This window comes from Carcharhinus amblyrhynchos, chromosome 2, assembly GCF_965287045.1.
Source record: "Carcharhinus amblyrhynchos chromosome 2, sCarAmb.v2.hapA, whole genome shotgun sequence".
NCBI lineage: Eukaryota > Metazoa > Chordata > Chondrichthyes > Carcharhiniformes > Carcharhinidae > Carcharhinus > Carcharhinus amblyrhynchos.
Genome location: NC_137325.1, coordinates 136,179,876 through 136,200,216, shown reverse-complemented (window position 1 = coordinate 136,200,216; position 20,341 = coordinate 136,179,876). Strand labels below are relative to the sequence as shown.

Sequence of the window (20,341 nt, the reverse complement as noted above, 5' to 3'; positions counted from 1 at the left end):
TACTTGCATTTATATACTATCTTTAACCAAGAAAAGCATCCATACTCCCTTCATAAAAGCATCATCAGGCAAATGGAAGAGTGACTAAGAGTTGTGCATCAGTATGCATATACTTTAGTTTGGATTGCCTTGATTTTCCAAAACTTCCTTTATTTTCCCCACTTAATATTTTTAAAATTGCTTTCTCCTACTTACCTTTTTGAACTCTTCTGTCTGTTTATCTACACAGCTGCCTTCTTTCCCCTTTTTGTTTCTCATTTTGTTCACTTTCAGACAACAGTCATTCAGGGTCTTGACCTTTACACATCCTCTTTATTTCATTACTTGTCCCATCACCACTCTCAGCTTGGTATGGTTCCTGCTCTGTCCAAGACCGCAAGAAACTACAAAGGGTCATGAACGAAACCCAGTCCATCACGCAAACCAGACTCCCATCCACTGACACTTCTATACTTCCTGCTGCCTATGAAAAGCAGCCAGAATAATTAAAGTCCCCATGCACCCTAGACATTCTCTCTTCCACCTTTTTCCGTTAGGAAAAAGTCTGAGGTCACGTACCAACCTACTCAAGAAAAACTTCTTCCTTGTTGCCTTCAGATTTCTTAATAGACCAACTCATATTAAACTGATCCTTCTCTATTCCCTAATTATGAATGTAACACTATAATCTGCACCCACTACCTGCCTTCTCTATGAACAGTATGCTTTGTCTCCATGGCTTGCAAGAAACAATACTTTTCACTATATACTACTATGTGACAATAAGTCAATCACTCTCATTGACCTTGCACCATACTGCCAGATCTGAACTTTTCCTACATTTTCAATTTTTATTTACGATTTCTGCAGCATTTTGTTTTTGTATTAAATGCTTAATTCACTGCCACAGTTCTTCCAGGAACTCTGCTCTTCTCTCCAACAGAATTTCTTTTCCTCTCCTCTGCCTTGTTCATTTCTATTTTTCTTCTTTTGTCAAAACTAGTTTTCAGTCATACCTGCTTCCTTCACAACCATCTCTGGCTCCAATTTATGTTCATTTCTATTGCAGACTGAAATCCCAACCTTCACATTTTGGATCCACCACAATTATAGTTAACTATCAGATATTCTGGCATTCCATATGCATCCTCAAATCCACACACACCATCCCAAAGCTATCCTGGTCCACAGTTTTATTTCATCTTCACCTCAATCAGCACTTCAACGAAAAAGTTTAATCTTCATTTCAGATGTGAAGGATTGCAAGATTTAACAATTCATGGGTATCAACACATCTCTAAATCCTTCTTCTCCTTCATTTTGACCCCATTCCTTCTCCCAATCTCAGCCCTTGCCATGTATTCATGACCTCTGACCTGCCTCCTCTAACCTTGAATGGTCAATCCTCAATAAAGGCTTTAGCTTTTTTTTTATTTGAGTTTGTCACTATGTTGTGCTCTACTTCCTGCCATTCACACCTCCTCTATACTTCTTTGCTTTTTTGCTTATCCCATTACCACTTCCTTTGGTCATGTACTAATGAAATCTTTTATCATTTAATCTCGCCTGCCCTCCACTCTATCACAGGCCTTCTTTTTATCCTTCTTCACCACCCTTTTCTCCTTTACATGCAGAAAACCAATTGTATTTCTAACTTGTCTTATGTCTGATAAAAGATCACAGTCCTGAAATGTTAATTTTCTCTCCATATTTGCTGCTACGGCTTGTGAATTTCCAGTATCCACAGTATTTTCCTTTCATTTAAAGCATTCCTCACAGCTCTTGTTATCCACTCTTCAAGAGTATTGGGCCCCATGATGTTCAGAATCCTACATCATAACCATGGAAATACAATGGTAATTGAGGTTCTATGTTAATGGAGGAGAGGGGTAGTGAAGTTGCAAGGTTTAAGGAGGGAATTACACAATGTAGTTTAGAGACAGCTGAAGGCTTGGCTCGGCAGCCATAGAAGAGGCTTGAGAAAATTGGGGCACACAAGAGACCAGGATTGAAGGAACGCAGAGTTCTCTGAACATTGTAGGGCAGGCAATGGTGACAAGAGATTGGGAGGATACGAGTTATACATACAAGTTTGCAGATGACTACTCGAGGAATGGCATGGTTTGAAATAAGAACTTATGAATGAACATAAGTAAACTAAGTGGGCAAAAGTAAGGCAGATAGAATTCAGTCTGAAGGAGTGTGAGGTGGCAATTTGTCTGCAGTTTGAGGGCAATTTGTTGGAAATTCTAATGCACCACAGCTCTATTGTTTACTTTTATCTCAAGTCTACTGTATTTACACGTTATTATTTAGCTCAATGGTTGGTGCACCAAATGCACTTATTTAGATCATTAAGATGAGAATGATAACAAGCGTAAGAAATATAAGCTATTGATCCAACTAGGAAGTCACGGTTCCTCTTTAAACATTGAGCCTCCTCTTGCCACGACGTTTTTTCTCTTATCTCCAACAGCAAAGCTGATGGCATTAGAAAGTGTATATCCCTAAGAACCAAGGAGGCTTCACTCTTGTTGATAATCAGGCACGGTGATAAGAAGTGCACATGCATACCTTATTATTTCTCCCCTCTTCCAGTTTTTTAAGTTTGTCTGAATATCTTCTTTGAAACCATCTCGTTATGACCCAAATCATGTTTGAGTGAGGCATCTTTTCCTGTACCCTTCAAAATGTTTTGTGCCTATTTTGTTCAAAGACGACAGGAGCATGAGGAAGGCAATGGAGACCCGAGTAAGTGACAGGAACAACACTGTCTCCCCTCAATCAATGAGATTTAAGGACTGAGGAAGATTCAGAGGAACGAAGTTGAAAGAGGGTGAATTAAAGTCAAATCAGGCATAGGAAGTAAAAAGGAAAAATGGATTAACAAGAGAAAAAGACAAAGGAAAATACAGTAAACCTTATGAATTTACAAAACCTCAAAACAATGTGTAGGATGAGGTCGAACAACATGTTCCCTTTCCTGGTCAAACAGGTTGACTGGCATTGCAGTATTAATTATCATGTGGGTAAAAGGTTAGTTACACTCTTAATCACCAACCCTAAGTTTGTTTGGCAATCTTAATGGACATTTAATGCATAACCAGCACGTTCTTAAAAATAACTGGAAGACTAAGGACAAAATTCAGTTTGTGAAAAGCCAATGGTGTATACTGACCAGCAAGTTCTGGAGATTCACAACTCATGGTATATCTTTTAATCCCCTGAACTAGCTAGCTAATTTGGGAATTAATGGCGTGTCCTGTTATCCTACAGCCATCAAGTATTTTCATTCATTTCCCACCTGATCTAATGCACCCTTACAGGTCACAACACTGCTCATCCCAGTTATAGGTATATTGAGTTTGAGTGTTTCCTCACATTCCACTCAGATAACTGCTCTTTTCCTGAACATGTTGTCACTAATGTGTGCAGTTCTGGTCAGCACACTATCAGAAGGATGCTGAAACTTTGGAAAGAGTGCAAAGAAGGTCGTTACCTGGTCTTGAGGGTGTCAGCTATGTGGAGAGGTTGAATAAATCAGGATTGTTTTCACTGGAAAGACAGAGGCTGGGGGGAGACCTGATAGAGGTCTACAAAATTATGAAAGGCATAGATAGGGTGGATAATCAGAGACTCTTTCCAAGGGTGGAAGTGTCAATTAGAAGGGGGCACAGGTTCAAGGTGAGAGAGGAAAGTTTAAGGGAGATGTTGGGAGAAGTTTTTTTTTGCAGAGGGTAGTGGGTGCCTGGAATGCACTGCCAGAGGATGTGGTGGAAGCAGGCATATTAGCAACATTTAAAAGGCATCTGGATGGGTACCTGAATAGGAAGGAAATATAGGGATACGAACTGAGTAAGAGCAGAACGCTCTTTTTAAAGTTAAGGCATCAAGACTGGTGCAGGCTTGGAGAGCCGAAGGGCCTGTTCCTGTGTATTTTTCTTTGTTCTTTGTTGTATCTGCATTATTTTCTCAGAAAAGGCCGTAGAAACTAACCACAAATTCACTAAAATGTTTACCTTTATCTGAGCCACGTTTTCAAATGAATATTAGGAATGAGGTTTAAAGTCAACATATTAAAACTGTTTGAATGCCCAGTTATTCTACTTTCTAAAACTGATTTAAAAAGGTGCAGTTAAGTTATTTGTGCGCTAATATTTGAAGCAAAAAGAGTTATCCACAGTAAAGTTTGTTAGTGCCATAGACAAATAAATGGAGCTTTAGAAAGGAAGCTTTCGAAAAAACACACACATGCATGCATATTGGCTTTCGATAAAGACAAAAAAGCACCAGACATGGGACTACTGCTATCCACCATTTAGTCTCTTACCAAATGGAGAAGGTGAATTCTCGACCTGGAAAGTGCATAAATCAAGACCTACAGGACCCAAACCAGATAAAATGGATGAATAACTGGGAAATAAAGACCAAAAGAAAACGAAAGAAGCACGCACACACACACACACACACACACACACACACACACACACACACACACACACACACACACACATTATACCCAACTCAACAGCATGCAACGGTCATGGGCAATACAGCATAAAGTAGCAAAATCATTGATTGTTAATGGCTTTAGGTAATTGCATCAAGTAGCAAAGCAATTGACAGCAAAATAAATCTTGGGAAAATTCAAACAGCTGCAGTTCAGGCACGAAAGCATCTTGCTACAAAGAAGAACTGGACTAGAAGCAAGAGAAACTTAGCCAAAGTGACATGTTCAAAATTCACAGGAAGCCACATATTTTTCCACTGCAAAGATGCTGTTCATGAGCTTCACAACATTCGCAGACCTACCCGACTCATCTCCTGTTTTCCCCAGTTCATCAGAAAGCATTCCAAGAATATCATCTTCTGTGGTAAGAACTTCTGAGAGATCAGCTAATGGGTCATCTCCATTACCTGCAGAACAAGCAAAGACTTTCAGGGAAAATACAGTTAAGCACATTAACCACTTGCATGTACATAACGCCTTCTTAGCAGGAGGTCAAAGATCATGTAATGTTATTCAAAGAAAGACAGATGGTCGCCTTGTATTCTGACAAACATTACCTCTCAACCAACAGAGTACTAAGGAAATGTTCAGTCGCTTAACTCATCAACGTTTGCGAATATTGCTGCCTACGTAAGAGTTACTGTATTACAGAAGATATTAAGTTCGATATTTTGAGATGTTTTAATGATTTGAATTGTTATAGACTGCTGGGTCAAACATAATCAGGACAACAGGCTGTGCTACTAACAAGCAAGAAAGATAGGTGCAAACAGAAAGGTTACACTAAAGGAGAATTTTGACAAGTTCAACATAAACTGGGAATGCCCTTACAATTATGAGTACTGTTTCAGGTAAAGCAACTATCATATGGTAAAGGGGCATATGCATAAACTGGTAAAAGACAAGTTTAGGAGTGATACAAGAAAGCACTAATAGTGCATACAGAATAACTGATACATGAAACGGTTTTCCAAGTGGGGTAGTGAAGACAAGAAATTTAGTGGAGTCGCAAGTTAATGTTGCGATGAGACCATAGCTTGGGACAGGAGAATGAGTTGAATGGGCCAAATGGCTTACCTTGCCTGAACCTAAGTTATGGCAGTTGATATATATCTAAAAAGCACACAATGGAAGTTCTTTTCATTCTTAATGGCAAACATTAGTACTGAGTGTTGTGTGTCCCATACGCACCTTGGCCTCCCTGTTGTTTTGCAGCCACCTGAGTTGTGGCTGAACTCAGCAAAGGATCAGAGGAAGGATCCAGGAAATTTACATTTGTATTTGGTACTCTGTTTGGTAGCTGAGATGATTCTTCGTCAGATAGAGCATCCAGACTCAGCTTGCTCTGTTGACTTGCAAGCAGCAGATGTTTTCCAAAGAAAGCTTCCTGTAAAAGGAATGAATGGAGGAAATAACTATCCCATTATAACTGCTGTGTTTCAAAATAAACAAAAGCCATGGTTATTTTCTGGTAATTGACTAGTCAGTGACTTGACTTTGGTTGGCTGGAGCCAATTTTTTTTTTCAAAATCATCCTTTGACTTCAGAATGCTAATCAAACAAGGAAGTGTAGTTTGCTTAATCATTTGTCATTGGCGTTATATTCCAAAGAGGAACCAAAAGCAGGATTGTGAATATTTCATTCCACGATCTATATAAGCATTTTCAATATTTTGGAAGGAAGCAGCAAAGGCCATCTCCAGAGATTCAGAATCATCATGAACTTTCATTGTACTATGTACATTTGTGTGAGGATCACTTAGAGGAACACTGGTGAGGCCACATTTAGAGTACTCTGTGCAGTTCTGGTCGGAAGAATGTGACTGCACTAGAGAAGGCACAGAGGAGATTCACCAGAATGCTGCCTGGGATGGAACGTTTAAGTTATGAAGAGAGATTGGAAAGGCTTGGCTTGCTTTCATTAGAGCAGGGAAGACTGAGGGGGTGACCTGATCAGGTTTACAAGATTATGAGAGACATGGACAGAGTGGGTAAAGAATAGCTGTTCCTCTTATTTGAAGGGTCAGTCATGAAAGGTCACAGGTGAGAAGCAGGAGGTTTTTTGGCGCGGGGGGGGGGGGGGAGAGAGATCTGAGGAAAACTTTTCACCCAGAGGTGGTGATGGCCTGGAATGCGCTGCCTGGGAGGGTGGTCGGGGCAAGTTACCTCACATCCTTTAAAAAGTATCAGAATGAACATTTGACACATCGTAACATTCAGGACTATGGGCCAAGTGCTGGCAAATGGAATTAGGTGGGAGTTCAAGAGTTTCTAAAGTGTCGGTGTGGATGTGATGGGCCAAAGGACCTCTTCTGCATTGTATGATTTTATGAATGATCCTTAGGTAGGTGGTTAATCAATCATAGATAAAATATCCTCCCTCTTTTCATGTTCATTAAGAGGTGCCATGTGGCACAGTGATAGCATCCCTATCTCTGGACCAGATGCTCTGGGTTCTAGTCTAACACTTGGACTTGTTGGTCAAGGAAGAAGCGTTCATAATGTGGTTCAACAGTTTCACAATCAGCTCAGGAATCCTTCCATCACTTCCTCAGAGGGAAAAATAGTGTGTGTGAAGATGCGCTGAAACAAAAATGCTCATTATGCTATGAGAATCAGTCCCAAAGAATTGCATTTTTTCCCCTTACTTTGGGAGCCTATGGCCTGATTTCGAAGCTTCAGCAAAATCTGAGTCAGGAATGTCTGGTTGCCAGCACGAAGCTAGCCAAAGGTTCACTGAGGTGACTGAGCTGAATTCTGCAGTGCCAGCTTGTCTGATTTAGTAGCTAGAACTTGCAGCACAGCTTTGGCTCTCTGCCTGAAACTAGCCTAACGGGAGCTGCAGAAAACCTATCCAGTAGCTCAACCTTCAAGGAACATACTTAAAAATTATATACTGGGACAAATATTGTTTTACCCTTCTCATTAAGAAATGGATATATAATTCAACATGAAAAATTTGCAAAGTTTGAGACTAACTGGATAGTTCTTCCGATGAATCAGAACAGGTACAATGGGCCAAATGGTTTACTTTGCTGTAAAATCCTATGAAATAGATTTTAACTTATGGTCACTGTTTTCGATGTGGGTGGAGATGAGGGGGAGGAACATAAATACCAGACAAAAATTAAACAAAGCCAAACCAAACAGGAGACAAAATGGTAAGTGGTAAAACACTGCCGTACCCTGCTCGATAGCTGGGAAAGAAGATGTGATGCTTCAAAATTGGGTTGGAACAGCATTGCCCCGTTTGGCACTCCAGGGCATTTTTCCTGCAGCACAGCAGTACACATTACCTGTCAGAAGGTGGCAGTCAGCCTAGACAGTTTATACAGCACAAGGGTGCCATTTGCAGTGCTCTGTACTCTTGGGATCTTAACTACGAGAAAAAGTTCTATACTTGTCCACCTATGGTTCCTTTCCACAGAAAAATAATATACATGGGCACTTTGCAAACAAAGTCACCTCTGCTAAATATTCGATACACTTATAAAGAACAGATTCTCTGATCCATTTTGTAACTGGCCGTGGCTCGATGAAGGTTTAATGCAGGTTAAATCCCACCCAGATTGCTCAATATTTTAAAATCACCTGAATGAAAATCTGTGGATAAAAATCTGGTATCATTAAGAGACCATGAAGCTATCAGATTGTCATTAAAACTTACCTTATTCCCCTTTAGGGAAGGAAATCTGCCAATCTGAATTGGTCTGGTCTTTGTCTGGAGGCAGTGCTACGTAATAGGGCTAATTCTTAAGTGCGCATTGAAGTAGTCTAGGAAGCCAATCAGTTGGCTCATTATTACTTTCTAAAGGCAGCCAAGAATGGAAATAATGCTGACTTTGCCCTGAGAATTACGTTTTTTTAAAAAGAGAAGAATGACCTTAACACCCATGACAAGAGTGGAGCAAACTACCTGCAGCTAAATAAGCTGAGTGACAGCCTTCTTTGTACAATGGACAGGTTTCTCTGACATGTCCAGGAAATGATTGCCTGAGGAACTGAGGCAGCACAACGGCACAGTGGTTAGCACTGCTGCCCCACAGCACCAGAGGCCCAGGTTCAATTCTGGCTTCAGGTGACTGTCTGTGTGGAGTTTGCACATTCTCTCCACATCTGCATGGGTTTCCTCGGAGTGCTCTGGTTTCCTCCCACAGTCCAGAGATGTGCGGGTTAGGTTGATTTACTACAGTGAATTGCCCCTTAGGTCAGGGCAATTTCAGTGGGATTAGGAGGGTAAACATGTAGGGTTATGCGGATGGGATCTGGGTGGGATTGTTGTCGGTACAGGTTCGATGGGCCAAATGGCCTCCTCCTGCACTATAGAGATTTTTTAATTCTATGAACTGGACGTGGGGAGTGACATATGGGTAAATATATCAGGTACACAAAATATATTCACACCTACCTTTCCTGCCCTCTCAATAATCCAAATCCTGAGCTAAAATTCCCAAAATGCCCAATTTAACTTCTACATTAAAAGCTGGAAGCAAAACTGCTAAGAATTTGGGTTGCTAAATACAAGCTTTCCAAGGCCAAAAAAAAGCATAAACTGAAGCAAAATGAATGCATCAGTGAAAACCTAGCTTTGACAAAGGGTCATCTGGACTTGAAATGTCAGCTCTTTTCTTACAGATGCTGCCAGGCCAGCTGAGATTTTCCAGCGCTTTCTCTTTTAGCATCATGCAACACTGGACAACCTCCAAAAGATCTATCCTAGTGCATCAATATGAATCTTCCCTCCTTTCACACCAAACACACTTGTGGTTTTTCTGATCAAGAATAGCAATTTACTGGTCACATATTTAGCTTGCAGCACTTCCCCTACTAGAAAATCGTGTTGTAACTGTCTAAGATCATTTGTTGGGGAAACCTTGTTAAAAAAAATTTGGGGAGCCATCTGAAGTGAACTGAAACCTAGACCTCAGAGATAACAAGTCTCTTATCATTCCATTCTCACTTACTCCCTTTAATCCAATATTTTATGAATCTAAACTTCTGCTTAAACCAGAAACTATGTTCTTCCCTGTGAAAAGGTTGCAAACACCTGCAGTTTTTTTGAAGTCATAGGCTACATTACCTGCCTTCTATCCTAACTCTATCAGTTTCACTGACCAGGACTTTCCTTTTCCCGTGTAGCATGTTTTCCAGCAGCAGAGATAGCTTGCTACTGGCGGGATCGTTTGGTCCCGCCAATCTCTATGGCATTTTGTCTTGGCTCACCCGTCCTGCAATGAAGAACTCACCGCAGGGATCACTTTTGGCAGGACTGAAAAATCCCACCTGCTGCAAGGATCAGAAAATCCCACCCTTTGTTTTTCGGCAGCCCTTTGAGCCTGCCCCGCCATTCAATAAGATCATGGCTGATCTGTCGTGGCTCAGTTCCACATTCCCGCCCTCTCCCCATAACCCTTAATCCCCTCGCTTATCAAAAATCCATCAACCCGCGTCTTAAAAATATTTAGCGAGGCAGCCTCCACCACATCAACGGGCAGAGAATTCCAGAGATTCACCACCCTTTCAGTGAAGAAGTTCTTCCTCAACTCCGTTCTAAACCGCCCCCCTTTTATCTTGAGGCTGCCCCCTAGTCCTACTGTCCTTTCTGAGCGGGAAGAGTCTCTCCACCTCTATCCTATCCATCCCATTCATCATCTTATATGTCTCAATGAGATCTCCCCTCATTCTTCTAAACTCTAACGAGTACAAGCCTAGTTTATTCAGCCTCTCCTCATAGCTCAACCCCCTCAACTCCGGCATCAGCCTAGTAAACCTCCTCTGCACTCCTTCCAAGGCCAAAATATCCTTGCGTAAGTACGGCGCCCAAAACTGCACACAGTACTCCAGCTGCGGCCTCACCAATGCCCTATACAGCCGCAGCAAGACCTCCCTACTTTTATATTCAATCCCCCTCGCTATGAAGGCCAGCATCCCATTAGCCTTCCTGACCACCTGCTGCACCTGCAAGCTGGGTTTTCAACAAAATTTCTCTCCTTATGTTTTATTAAGAATCTCACTCTCTTTCCACCTTTTCATTCTCCTGGCCTCACTACTTCACGACCATTGTGAGACTGCTGCTTTAAATCTGAAAATATGTTTTAAGGTACAGAATGATATTTTTGTAAAATGAATTTATCAAGGGGCAGAGCGATGGTACAAGTAGTAAAGTTCTTATTCCCAACCGGAACCTGTCACAATTAAGACCTTTGATACTATTCAGAATAATTTAGAGAAGAAAGATGAAGTAAGGCACCACTTGTCAAGCAGTTATACCTGCAGATATGCTGGAAAAATTTCTTCCAATTTGTTCTTCTTTTTCCTGTATCGCTTTTTCATTTTCTCCACAATCTCAGGGGCAGCAGCTGCCTCATCGCCAGGTACCTCTGTTAGTTGTTCCACCCAAACTATTACAAATAAAAATATAAAAGGAACTTATTAAATACTTTCTTTTTAGTTGAATTTTGGGAGATTTGACTTCAATCTATAAGACAAGATAAAGACCGGAATGTTACTGCCGCTCATGCTGGCAGGATTTTCCCATCCCACTGTAGTGAATGGAGATTTGGCTGGGTGCCAAATTCTCCAACCTCGTTACAGTAGGAGCGTGGCATGGATGGCCAGTACGATCACGCCCAAAGTCTCAACTTCAGCTCCAACTGCAAACACTCATGTGTACTCATTTACGTGCGACTCAGCAGACCTGCGGCTTTCAATTAAGATTAGAGGTTTAACACTGAACTGATCGTGATATCATGCAATCTATCCAAAGTACTTTCCTCTGCTAAATTTTGAGTTAAGAATATTAACTGTGACCCACCAAACATACTTCAACATGCAGGACGCAAGTTATCCCCTCAGGTGAACAATAATTTGGGAAATCTGAAACAAATTGTTTAGGAGAGCACCAAGGTGCACAATTTCTGATTAGAGCTGTTTTTTTGCAGTAAACGATGCCTTTGGGTGACTTGGGGTGATCCACTTGCCTCATTGATAGTGGTCTGAAATATGATGATTGCCAATGTTGTTTACTGTTAATGAGTAGGAATGCATTTACCCTTTCTAAACACAACCTGAGAAAAGGAAAATACTGTGGATGCTTGAAATAAAACCAGAAAGCACTAGAAAAGCTCAGGTCAGGAAGCAACTGGGGAGACAGAAATAGAGTTATTATATCAGGTTAATGATCTTTGATGAAAGGCTATTGACCTGTTTCTCCCTCCACAAATACTGCCAGGCCTACAAGAAATGCTTCTTCAAAACCCTATTGTAGATTATTTCAAATACTTGTTTCTTTGAGAGTGACTTCTGGAACATTTGATAGATCACTTACCATCCTCCTTCCCAGTCATCATTTCAGAGACTGAGCCAGCAGAGTTCTTCCTGGACAGTGAACGCTTTGTCTTATTCTGTCCTGTCCGGCTCCTCTGACGCACCATAAACCCTCCAATTCCTATCAGAGTGAGACAAGAACACAACTCTGAACTAAAAGTAATCAAGGTCACATCAGTTGGGATTCTTAAACCTCATACCTGGAGAATGCAGCTGTTTGATGCTGATTAGAGATCACATTGCCATCTATGCTTAAGACTATGGCCAGAATTTGATGTCGGTCAGAAATGCAGTCCCACCAATTCCAGCAGTACTGCTGCCATTTTGTGCTCTAACAAGCATTGACCATCAGATGTTGGGACCGCCACCTTTCACCGGGAGGAAGTCCCGCCTTGGAAAGCGGGAGGCCAATCAGATTAACTGGCATATTTCAAACAAAAGCTTCGGAAATATCTTTATATCCCATCAAAATATAATTCAGGTGCTGATCCACTAGACTGGAAAGTTTAGAGGAAAGAAACAAGCATTCTGATACAAGTATCCTTACTTTGCCATTGGAGATTAACTCAAAAGGCTTCTGGACTTTTTAATTTGAGGTAGGGGGTGCTGAAAAGGGTTGAGGGACAGAATTCCTGAGGGGACAGACACAGTTGCTGTTGGTGCAGCTTCTTACAGTACAATGGAACACAGACACTATTTGGGGTGACACAATGGCTAGCATTGCTGCCTCACAGTGTTAGGGACTTGGGTTCAATTCCAGCCTTGGGTGACAGTGGTTAACAGTGAGGTTGAGTGACTTGGGTTACAGGAAGATATAGACAAGATGGTCAAATGGGCAGATAAGTAGCAGTTGGAATTTAACCCTGAAAAGTGTAAGGTGGTGCATTTCGAAAGGACTAATTTGACAAGGAATTATACTATGAAAGGTTTGACACTGGGAAGTTCCAAAGAACAATGGGACTTTTGGCATGTTTGTCCATAAATCTCAGAAGGTGGAAAAGCAGGTAAATAATGTGGTGAAAAAGGCACATGACACACTCGCCTTTATCAATCGGGTCACAGATTACAAACGCAGAGAGGTCACGATGGAGTTATAAAGAACTTTGGTGAGGCCGCAGGTGGAGTGCTTTGTGCAGTTGTGGTTGCTACATTTTTGGAAGGACGTGAACGCACTGGAGGTGGTGCAGAGCAGATTCACCAGGATGCTGCCTGGAATGGAACATTTAAGTTATGTAGACAGGCTTGTCCTGTTTTTGTTGAGCAGAGAAGATTGAACAGCGACCTGACTGAGGTGTTCAAGGTTATGAGGGGCATGGACAGGATGGACAGGGAGCAGCTCTTCCCGTTAGTTGAAGGGTCAGTTACGAGGGGACACAAGTTAAAAGTGAGGGGTGGGAAGTTTACGGGGGATTTGAGAAAAACTTCTTTACTCAGAGCTGTGATGGTCTGGAATGCACTGCCTGAGAGGGTAGCACAGGAGGGATGCCTGGATGAGTACTTGACATGCCATAATATTAAAGGCTATGGGCCAAGTGGGATTAGGTGGGCAGGTCAGGACCTTTCATACGTTGTTGCAGAGTCGATGGGCCACAGGGCTTCTTCTGCATTGTGTGAAATTTGTACATTCTCCCTGTATCTGCATGGATTTCCTTTGGGTGCTCTTGTTTCCTCCCACAGTCCAAAGATTTGCAAGTTAGGTGGATTGGCTTGACTAAGATTGCCCCTTAGTGTCAGGGGATTAACAGGGTAAATGGGGTTATGGAGATAGTGCCTGGGTGGGATTGTTGTCAGTGCAGGCTCGATGGGTTGAATGGCCTCCTTCTGCACTGCAGGGATTCAATGATTCTATTAAGGAGTGAGAGATGTCGACAGGTACATGTGGCTGGAGAAGGTTGTTCAGACAGGAAGGAAGGAAATTAAAACAAGCGTCTTGAAGTTGATTTACTGGTACAGCCAGTGGACCTTCACAAAAATGTGGTTCAGAGTTATGTGGTTGGAGAAGTTTAGATAAAATGAAGTTTTTGAATGATAAAGGCAGAGAATCCCTTCCTCTACAGCCTCCCCCTCAAAGGAAAGCACAGGAGGTTTACTGTTTAAAAAATTGCATTATATGATCAACAAGGCACATAACAAAATAAATAAAAATGCCTTGATTTTGGATGTATGTTCCTAATTTGAGATTAGGAAGTACGAACTATACTTCAATCCCAATGGCAAAATGAATATATAAAAAAAATTATACAATGGGGCTAACTTTTGTTGCAACATTACTCTTTTTTCCTCTCACCCTAAACCCTTGCTAACTATAGTCAATATGAACCTGAACTCCCAGACCTCTACCAATCATGTGTTAGCCAAGCTATGGAGACACTCTCAATGTCACCCAGAATTTGCATATCTAATTGTCAATGCTCAGTAGAAATGTTAATCGTCTTAGTTTAGCATGACAGCACAAAGAAACAACAATACACATTTCATTATGTTGTAGTTGTGTGTGGATGCTACAGTACACTAAGCCACCGTAGCAGTAGCTCTCAAGAGAAATAAATTAATTGACGATCAGTATCACATTAGCAAGAACGTATTTGCTTGTGAGGCTTAATTATTAAAATGTCACTGCATCCCAAAGTCTATAATTTAGTCTGAATGATGCAAGGTTAAAAGTGACAAGCTTCATCCACCCCTCGCCATGCAGGCAATGACCATCGCTAATAAGAAACTAACCATCGCCCTATGACATTCAATTCATTACTATCTCTGAATCCCCACCAACATCAACATACCAATGATCAGACACTTAATTGGACTAGCCATATAAACGTTGTGGCTAAAATGGTAGATCAGAGGTTGGGAATGCTGTGGCGTGTAACTCACCTCCTGACTCCACACAAAACTGCCCACCAATGCATGGAGTGTAATGGAATACTTTTCACCTGCCTGGATGAGCGCAACTCCAACAACACTGGAGGCTCAACACCAACTAGGATACAGCATCGGCACCCCAATCACCACTTCCCCAGTGTGCATGCTGGAGGAAACCCACACAGACATAGTGAGAACGTGCAAATTCCCCCACAGACACTTGAGGCTGGAACTGGACCCAGGTCCCTGGCATTGTGAGGCAGCAGTGCTAGCCACTGTGCCACAATGCTGTCCTGTGGAGATATTCTCCAACATCTGCCAAGTATTTTAAAATGTTCCAAAGGTACTTTGTCTAAATTCAATTTTAAACATTTCCATTATCAATTTACATCAAATGCTTATTAAAAAGGAATAATCATAGGTCTCAACTTGAGCAACTCCCAACACACAGAAAATAGTCTTTAATCTAAATGCACTGCACAGCCTGGTTGATTATATCTGTTGTAATTAGATTATTTACCAGGTCTGTATGGTTTCCTTTTTCTCTTCTTTAAGCTGTCAGATCCGTCAGCTCCTTTGCAGTCATCATCTGCTGCTTCCCGCTCTGGACTAGTAAGTGTATCAGACTTTGCGTCACAGTCCATCAGGTCAGTTGCTGTCAAGTTAACATTGAAGGGTTAACTGAATGTACAATCTGTAGCTTTTACATCATTTTTACACAACATAAAACTAAACTTTGTTGAAAATGTATCCAGAGATGTTAGAGTAGTCATCCCCAAAGCACTTTGCATCAGTTAACTGAAGTCCAAACCCCACATGCAAGTATAAATTAGTCACCTCATGGAGGAAAATCACTTGAAATAATCTCTCTGAAGAATCTGGGCCCTGCATAAGACGTTAACTTTATCCATTGCTGCGTATAGTGCTTCTTTAACTTTCTTTGCTTACAGCAGACGGCACTGTGGCTTTAAGCCAAATGAGGAAGATTTCTCCAGTGTATCATACATACTGAACTTCTAAACTCGTTTCTACTGACCAGGTTTATGATTTGTTAAGAGCCCATCAAGGAAGTCTTTCCCAGCAAACCACTGAACCAAGCATGATGAACAAAGGCTGTTTAGGGATGGGGGCGGGAAAGGTTTATAGATAGGTTACATGGATAGGGAGGTGAAGTCATGAAGTGGTTTAAACACAAGCATAGAAATGTTAAATACATTGCATTAGGCGACTTGGAAGCAAATGCAGATAATGATAACAGGGGCAACAGGCAGAATTTGGCATCAGTCCTCACCTCCTTGGGACACTTTAGTCTATAAAGCCTGCAAAATGGCCCTCCACCAGTTCAGTTTCTTGGAACTTGGGACAGTTTCACATTGCAAGGTAGGGGTGTTTCCAACTCTCTGCTATTCTGTGGTCAAAGGGATGCTCAGCTAAGATTTGACATTCCATCCAATCTAAAGCACAACTGCCTTGGAAGAAGGTGGATCAGGTGGGAAGAGGTGATGAAAAAAGAAAGGTAAGGATATTTGAATTCTTTACCAATAGAGTCTGAAATTTCAGGGTTTTAGAACAAGAACTATTCTCTGCGCATATACATGGGTTTCATGTTTTATGTACAGGAATCCCATGATTGTGTATTTATTAAAGAAAGGCAGACTTGCATTTGGGAAACATAAGAAACATAAGAAAATAGGAGCAGGGGTAGGCCATCTAGCCCTTCGAGCCTGCCCCGCCATTCAATAAGATCATGGCTGATCTGAAGTGGCTCAGTTCCACATTCCCGCTTTCTCCCCATAGCCCACCAAAAACCTATCTACCCGCGTCTTAAATATATTTAGCGAGGTAGCCTCCACCACTTCAACGGGCAGAGAATTCCAGAGATTCACCACCCTTTGAGTAAAGAAGTTCCTCCTGAACTCTGTTCTAAACGGCCCCCCCCTTATCTTGAGGCTGTGCCCTCTAGTCCTGCTGTCCTTTGAGCGGAAAGAACCTCTCCACCTCTACCCTATCCATCCCTTTCATCATCTTATATGTCTCAATAAGATCCCCCCTCATCCTTCTAAACTCTAATGAGTACAAGCCCAGTCTATTCAGCCTCTCTTCATAGCTCAACCCCCTCAAGTCCAGTATCAGCCTAGTGAACCTCCTCTGCACTCCCTCCAAGGCCAAAATATCCTTGCGTAAGTGCGGCGACCATAACGGCACACAGTACTCTAGCTGCGGCCTCACCAGTGCCCTGTACAGCTGCAGCAAGACCTCCCTATTTTTATATTCAATCCCCCTCGCTATGAAGGCCAGCATCCCATTTGCCTTCCTGACCACCTGCTGCACCTGTAGGCTGGGTTTTTGCGATTCATGCACAAGGACCCCCAGGTCCCTCTGCACCGTAGCATGCTGCAGCTTTTCGCCCTTTAAGTAGTAGTCCTTCCTATTATTGTTCCTGCCAAAGTGGATAACCTCACACTTGCCAACACTGTATTCCATCTGGGAAGAATACCTTGGAACCTCAGGAGCCATGAACTGTCTTACAGTCAAAGAAATACATGTTTTGAAGCATGTCACTGTTGTAATGTAGGAAATGAGGTAGCAATATGGAAGGGCCAGAAAAATCTGCTTTTGTAATATTAGTTGACCAGGATACCAGGAAAACTACCCCGTTTTTCTTTGGAATACATCCAGGTTGTCTTACAAAAAGACAGCACACCAGCGCTAAGTCGATTTGTCAGTCTAGATTTTCTGTTCAAGGTCTCAGTTTTGATCCTTAATCCTCAATCTCACCTGAAGATTCCATTTACTTCACAATAGATCTCAACGACATGCATTAAAAGGGATGACGGTCATAATGGGTGAGTGAAGAGGAGCAAGAGGAAAGAGAGAGAGATTGCCAATATGGAGAAGATCACATGCATTGAAACACAGAATAACTTCATAAAAATTGCAGCTGGCTACAAATGCAACAAACAAATACAACAATTAAATGATAACATCAGCGAGTAAGGTCATTGCAGGAAGGAAATGTAAATAAATGAACTTAGAGTTCTTTATCTGAATGCACAAAACATCTACAATAAGTTAGAAGAACGAATGGCAGAAACAGAAGTAAATGATTTAGACCTAATCAAGGTGATCAAAGTTGGGAAATAAATATTCCAGGGTATGTTTTGGAAAGGCAGACAGAATAGGAATCGTAGGGAATTTTAACTTTTCTAACATTGACTGGGACAGCCATAGTCATGGCGAGAGATTTGTTGAGTGTATTCAGGAGGAATTTCTCATTTCGTATGTGAATGCCCGACTAGAGAGGGGGCAAAACTTGACCTCCTAGGAAATAAGGAAGAGCAGGTGACAGATGTGTTAGTAAGGGATCACTTTGGGACCAGTGACCATAATTCTATTAGTTTTATAATAGCTATGGAGGTCAAGTCTATTAGGTCTGGCCCAAAAGTTAAAATTCTAAATTGGGGCAAGGCCAATTTTGATGGTGTCAGACAGGAACTTTTAACAGTTAATTGGGGGAGTCTGCGGGAAGGCAAAGGGATGTTTGGTAAGTGGGAGGCTTTCAAAAGTTAACCAGGGTTCAGTGTAAACATATTCCTCTTAGAGTGAAGGGCAAGGCTAGTAGAAGTAGGGAACTCTAGATGACTCAGAATATTGAGGCCCTGGTCAAAAAGGAGGAGGAGGCATATGACATGGAAAGCAGCTGGGATCAAGCAGATCCCTTGAAGTGTACAGAGGGTGTAAGAATAAAGTTAAGAAAGTCAGAAAGTCAAAGAGGGGACACGAGATTGTTTTGACAGATAAGGCAAAGGAGAATCCAAAGAGCTTCTACAAATACATAAAGGCCAAAAGAGTAACTAGGAAGAGAGTAGGACCTCTTAAGGATCAACAAGGTCATCAGTATTCACTGTTGAGAAAAGCATGGATGTTAGGGACTTGGGGAAATAAATAGTGATGTCTTGAGGAGTGTACATATAACAGAGGTGGTGGTGCTGGAAGTCTTAAGGTAGCATCAAGGTAGATAAATCCCCAGGAGCTGAAGAAGTGTATCCCAGGACATTGTGGGAGTCTAGTGAGGAAATTTGGATCCCCTAACAGAGATATTTGAATCATCAATAGTCATAGGTGAGGTACCTGAAGATTAGAGGGTGGCAAATGTTGTGCCTTTGTTTAAAAAGGGCTGCAGGGAAAAGCCTGGGAACTACAAGCTAGTAAGCCTCACATCTGGAGAAGGTATTTTGCAAGACAGGATCTACAAGCATTTAGAGATGCAAGGACTGATTAGGGACAGTCAGCATGGTTTTGTGAATGGAAAATCATGTCTGTCTAATTTGATTGAGTTATTGGAGGCCTGTGACCAGCCTCAGTAATCGGTGCTGGATCCAGTGTTATTTGTCATTTATATTAATGATTTGGATCAGAATATAGGAAGCATGGTTAGTAAGTTTGAGATGACATCAAGATTGGTGGCATAGTGGACAGTGAAGAATGGGATCTTGATCAATTGGGCCAGTGAGTGGACTGATGAATGGCAGATGAAGTTTAATTTAGATAAACGCGACGTGATGCATTTTGGTCAATCGAACGAGGGCAGGATTTACTGTTAATGGTAAGGCATTGGAGAGATTTATAGAACAAAGACATCTAGCGGTACAGGTTCATAAGCTCCTTGAAAGTGGACAGAGTGGTGAAGAAGGTATTTGGCATGCTTGATTCGATTGGTCAGAACATGGAATATAGGAGTTGGGACGCCTTGTTGAAGTTATACAAGACATTGGTAAGGCCATACTTGGAATACTATGCACAGTTCTGGTCACCCTATTATAGAAAGGATATTGTTACACTAGAAAGAGTGCAGAAAATATTTACTGGGTTGCTACCAGGGCTTGATGGTTTGAATTATAAAGACAGGCTGGATAGATTGGGACTTTTCCCTCTGGAGTGTAGGAGGCTTAGGGATGATCTTATAGAGGCCTATAAAATAACGAAGGGCATAAAACAGAATAGTATCACACAGTACAGTACAGGCCCTTCGGCCTTCAATGTTGTGCTGAGCTATGTCCTAACCCAAGATCAAGCTATCCCACAACTCATCATTCTGGTGTGCTCCATGTGCCAATCCAATAACAGTTTGAAAGTTCCTAAAGTGTCCGACTCCACTACCACAGCAGGCAGTGCATTCCACACCCCAACCACTCTCTGAGTGAAGAATCTACCTCGGACATCCCTCCTATATCTCCCACCATGAACCTTAAAGTCACGCCCCCTAGTAACAGCTACATCCACCCAAGGAAATAGTCTCTGCACATCCACTCTATAGATTAGCTAGATAGTCAGTGTCTTTTCCTAAAGATAGGGGTGTCTAAAACTAAAGGGTGTAGGCTTAAGGTGAGAGGGGAGAAATACAAAAGGGTCCAGAGGGCCAATTTTTTCACATAGAGGGTGCTGCGAGTCTGGAACAAGCTGTAGGGGCAGATACAATTTTGTCTTTTAAAAAGCATTTAGACAGTTACATGGGTAAGGTGGCTATAGAGGCATATGGGCCAAACATGGGCAAATGGGACTAGTTAGGGGTTTAAAAAAAAGTGGGGCAGAGACAAGTTGAATCAAAGGGCCGGTTTCCATGCTGCAAACCTCTATGATTCTTTGAGAATGACAAAGGAGTTG

General features: G+C 41.8%; 1 protein-coding gene across 7 annotated transcripts in view; it reads right to left on the bottom strand.

Moving 5' to 3' along the window:
- The window catches only part of kmt2ca (lysine (K)-specific methyltransferase 2Ca), a 491,907-nt gene that overhangs the window by 83,805 nt on the left and 387,761 nt on the right, over positions 1 to 20,341 (bottom strand). For 6 of the 7 annotated variants that reach the window (XR_013889503.1, XM_080213017.1, XM_080213041.1 and 3 more), the window contains 6 exons: positions 15,198 to 15,332; positions 11,817 to 11,936; positions 10,760 to 10,890; positions 5,681 to 5,876; positions 4,792 to 4,896; positions 4,310 to 4,357 (listed from right to left, as the gene is read on the bottom strand). Coding sequence is in view for 6 of the 7 variants with exons in the window: in XM_080213017.1 (XP_080069143.1) it covers positions 4,310 to 4,357; positions 4,792 to 4,896; positions 5,681 to 5,876; positions 10,760 to 10,890; positions 11,817 to 11,936; positions 15,198 to 15,332 (735 nt within the window). In the remaining variant the exon portion in view is untranslated. The remainder of the gene's footprint in view (positions 1 to 4,309; positions 4,358 to 4,791; positions 4,897 to 5,680; positions 5,877 to 10,759; positions 10,891 to 11,816; positions 11,937 to 15,197; positions 15,333 to 20,341) is intronic. The other variant, XM_080213051.1, reaches the window with a different exon arrangement.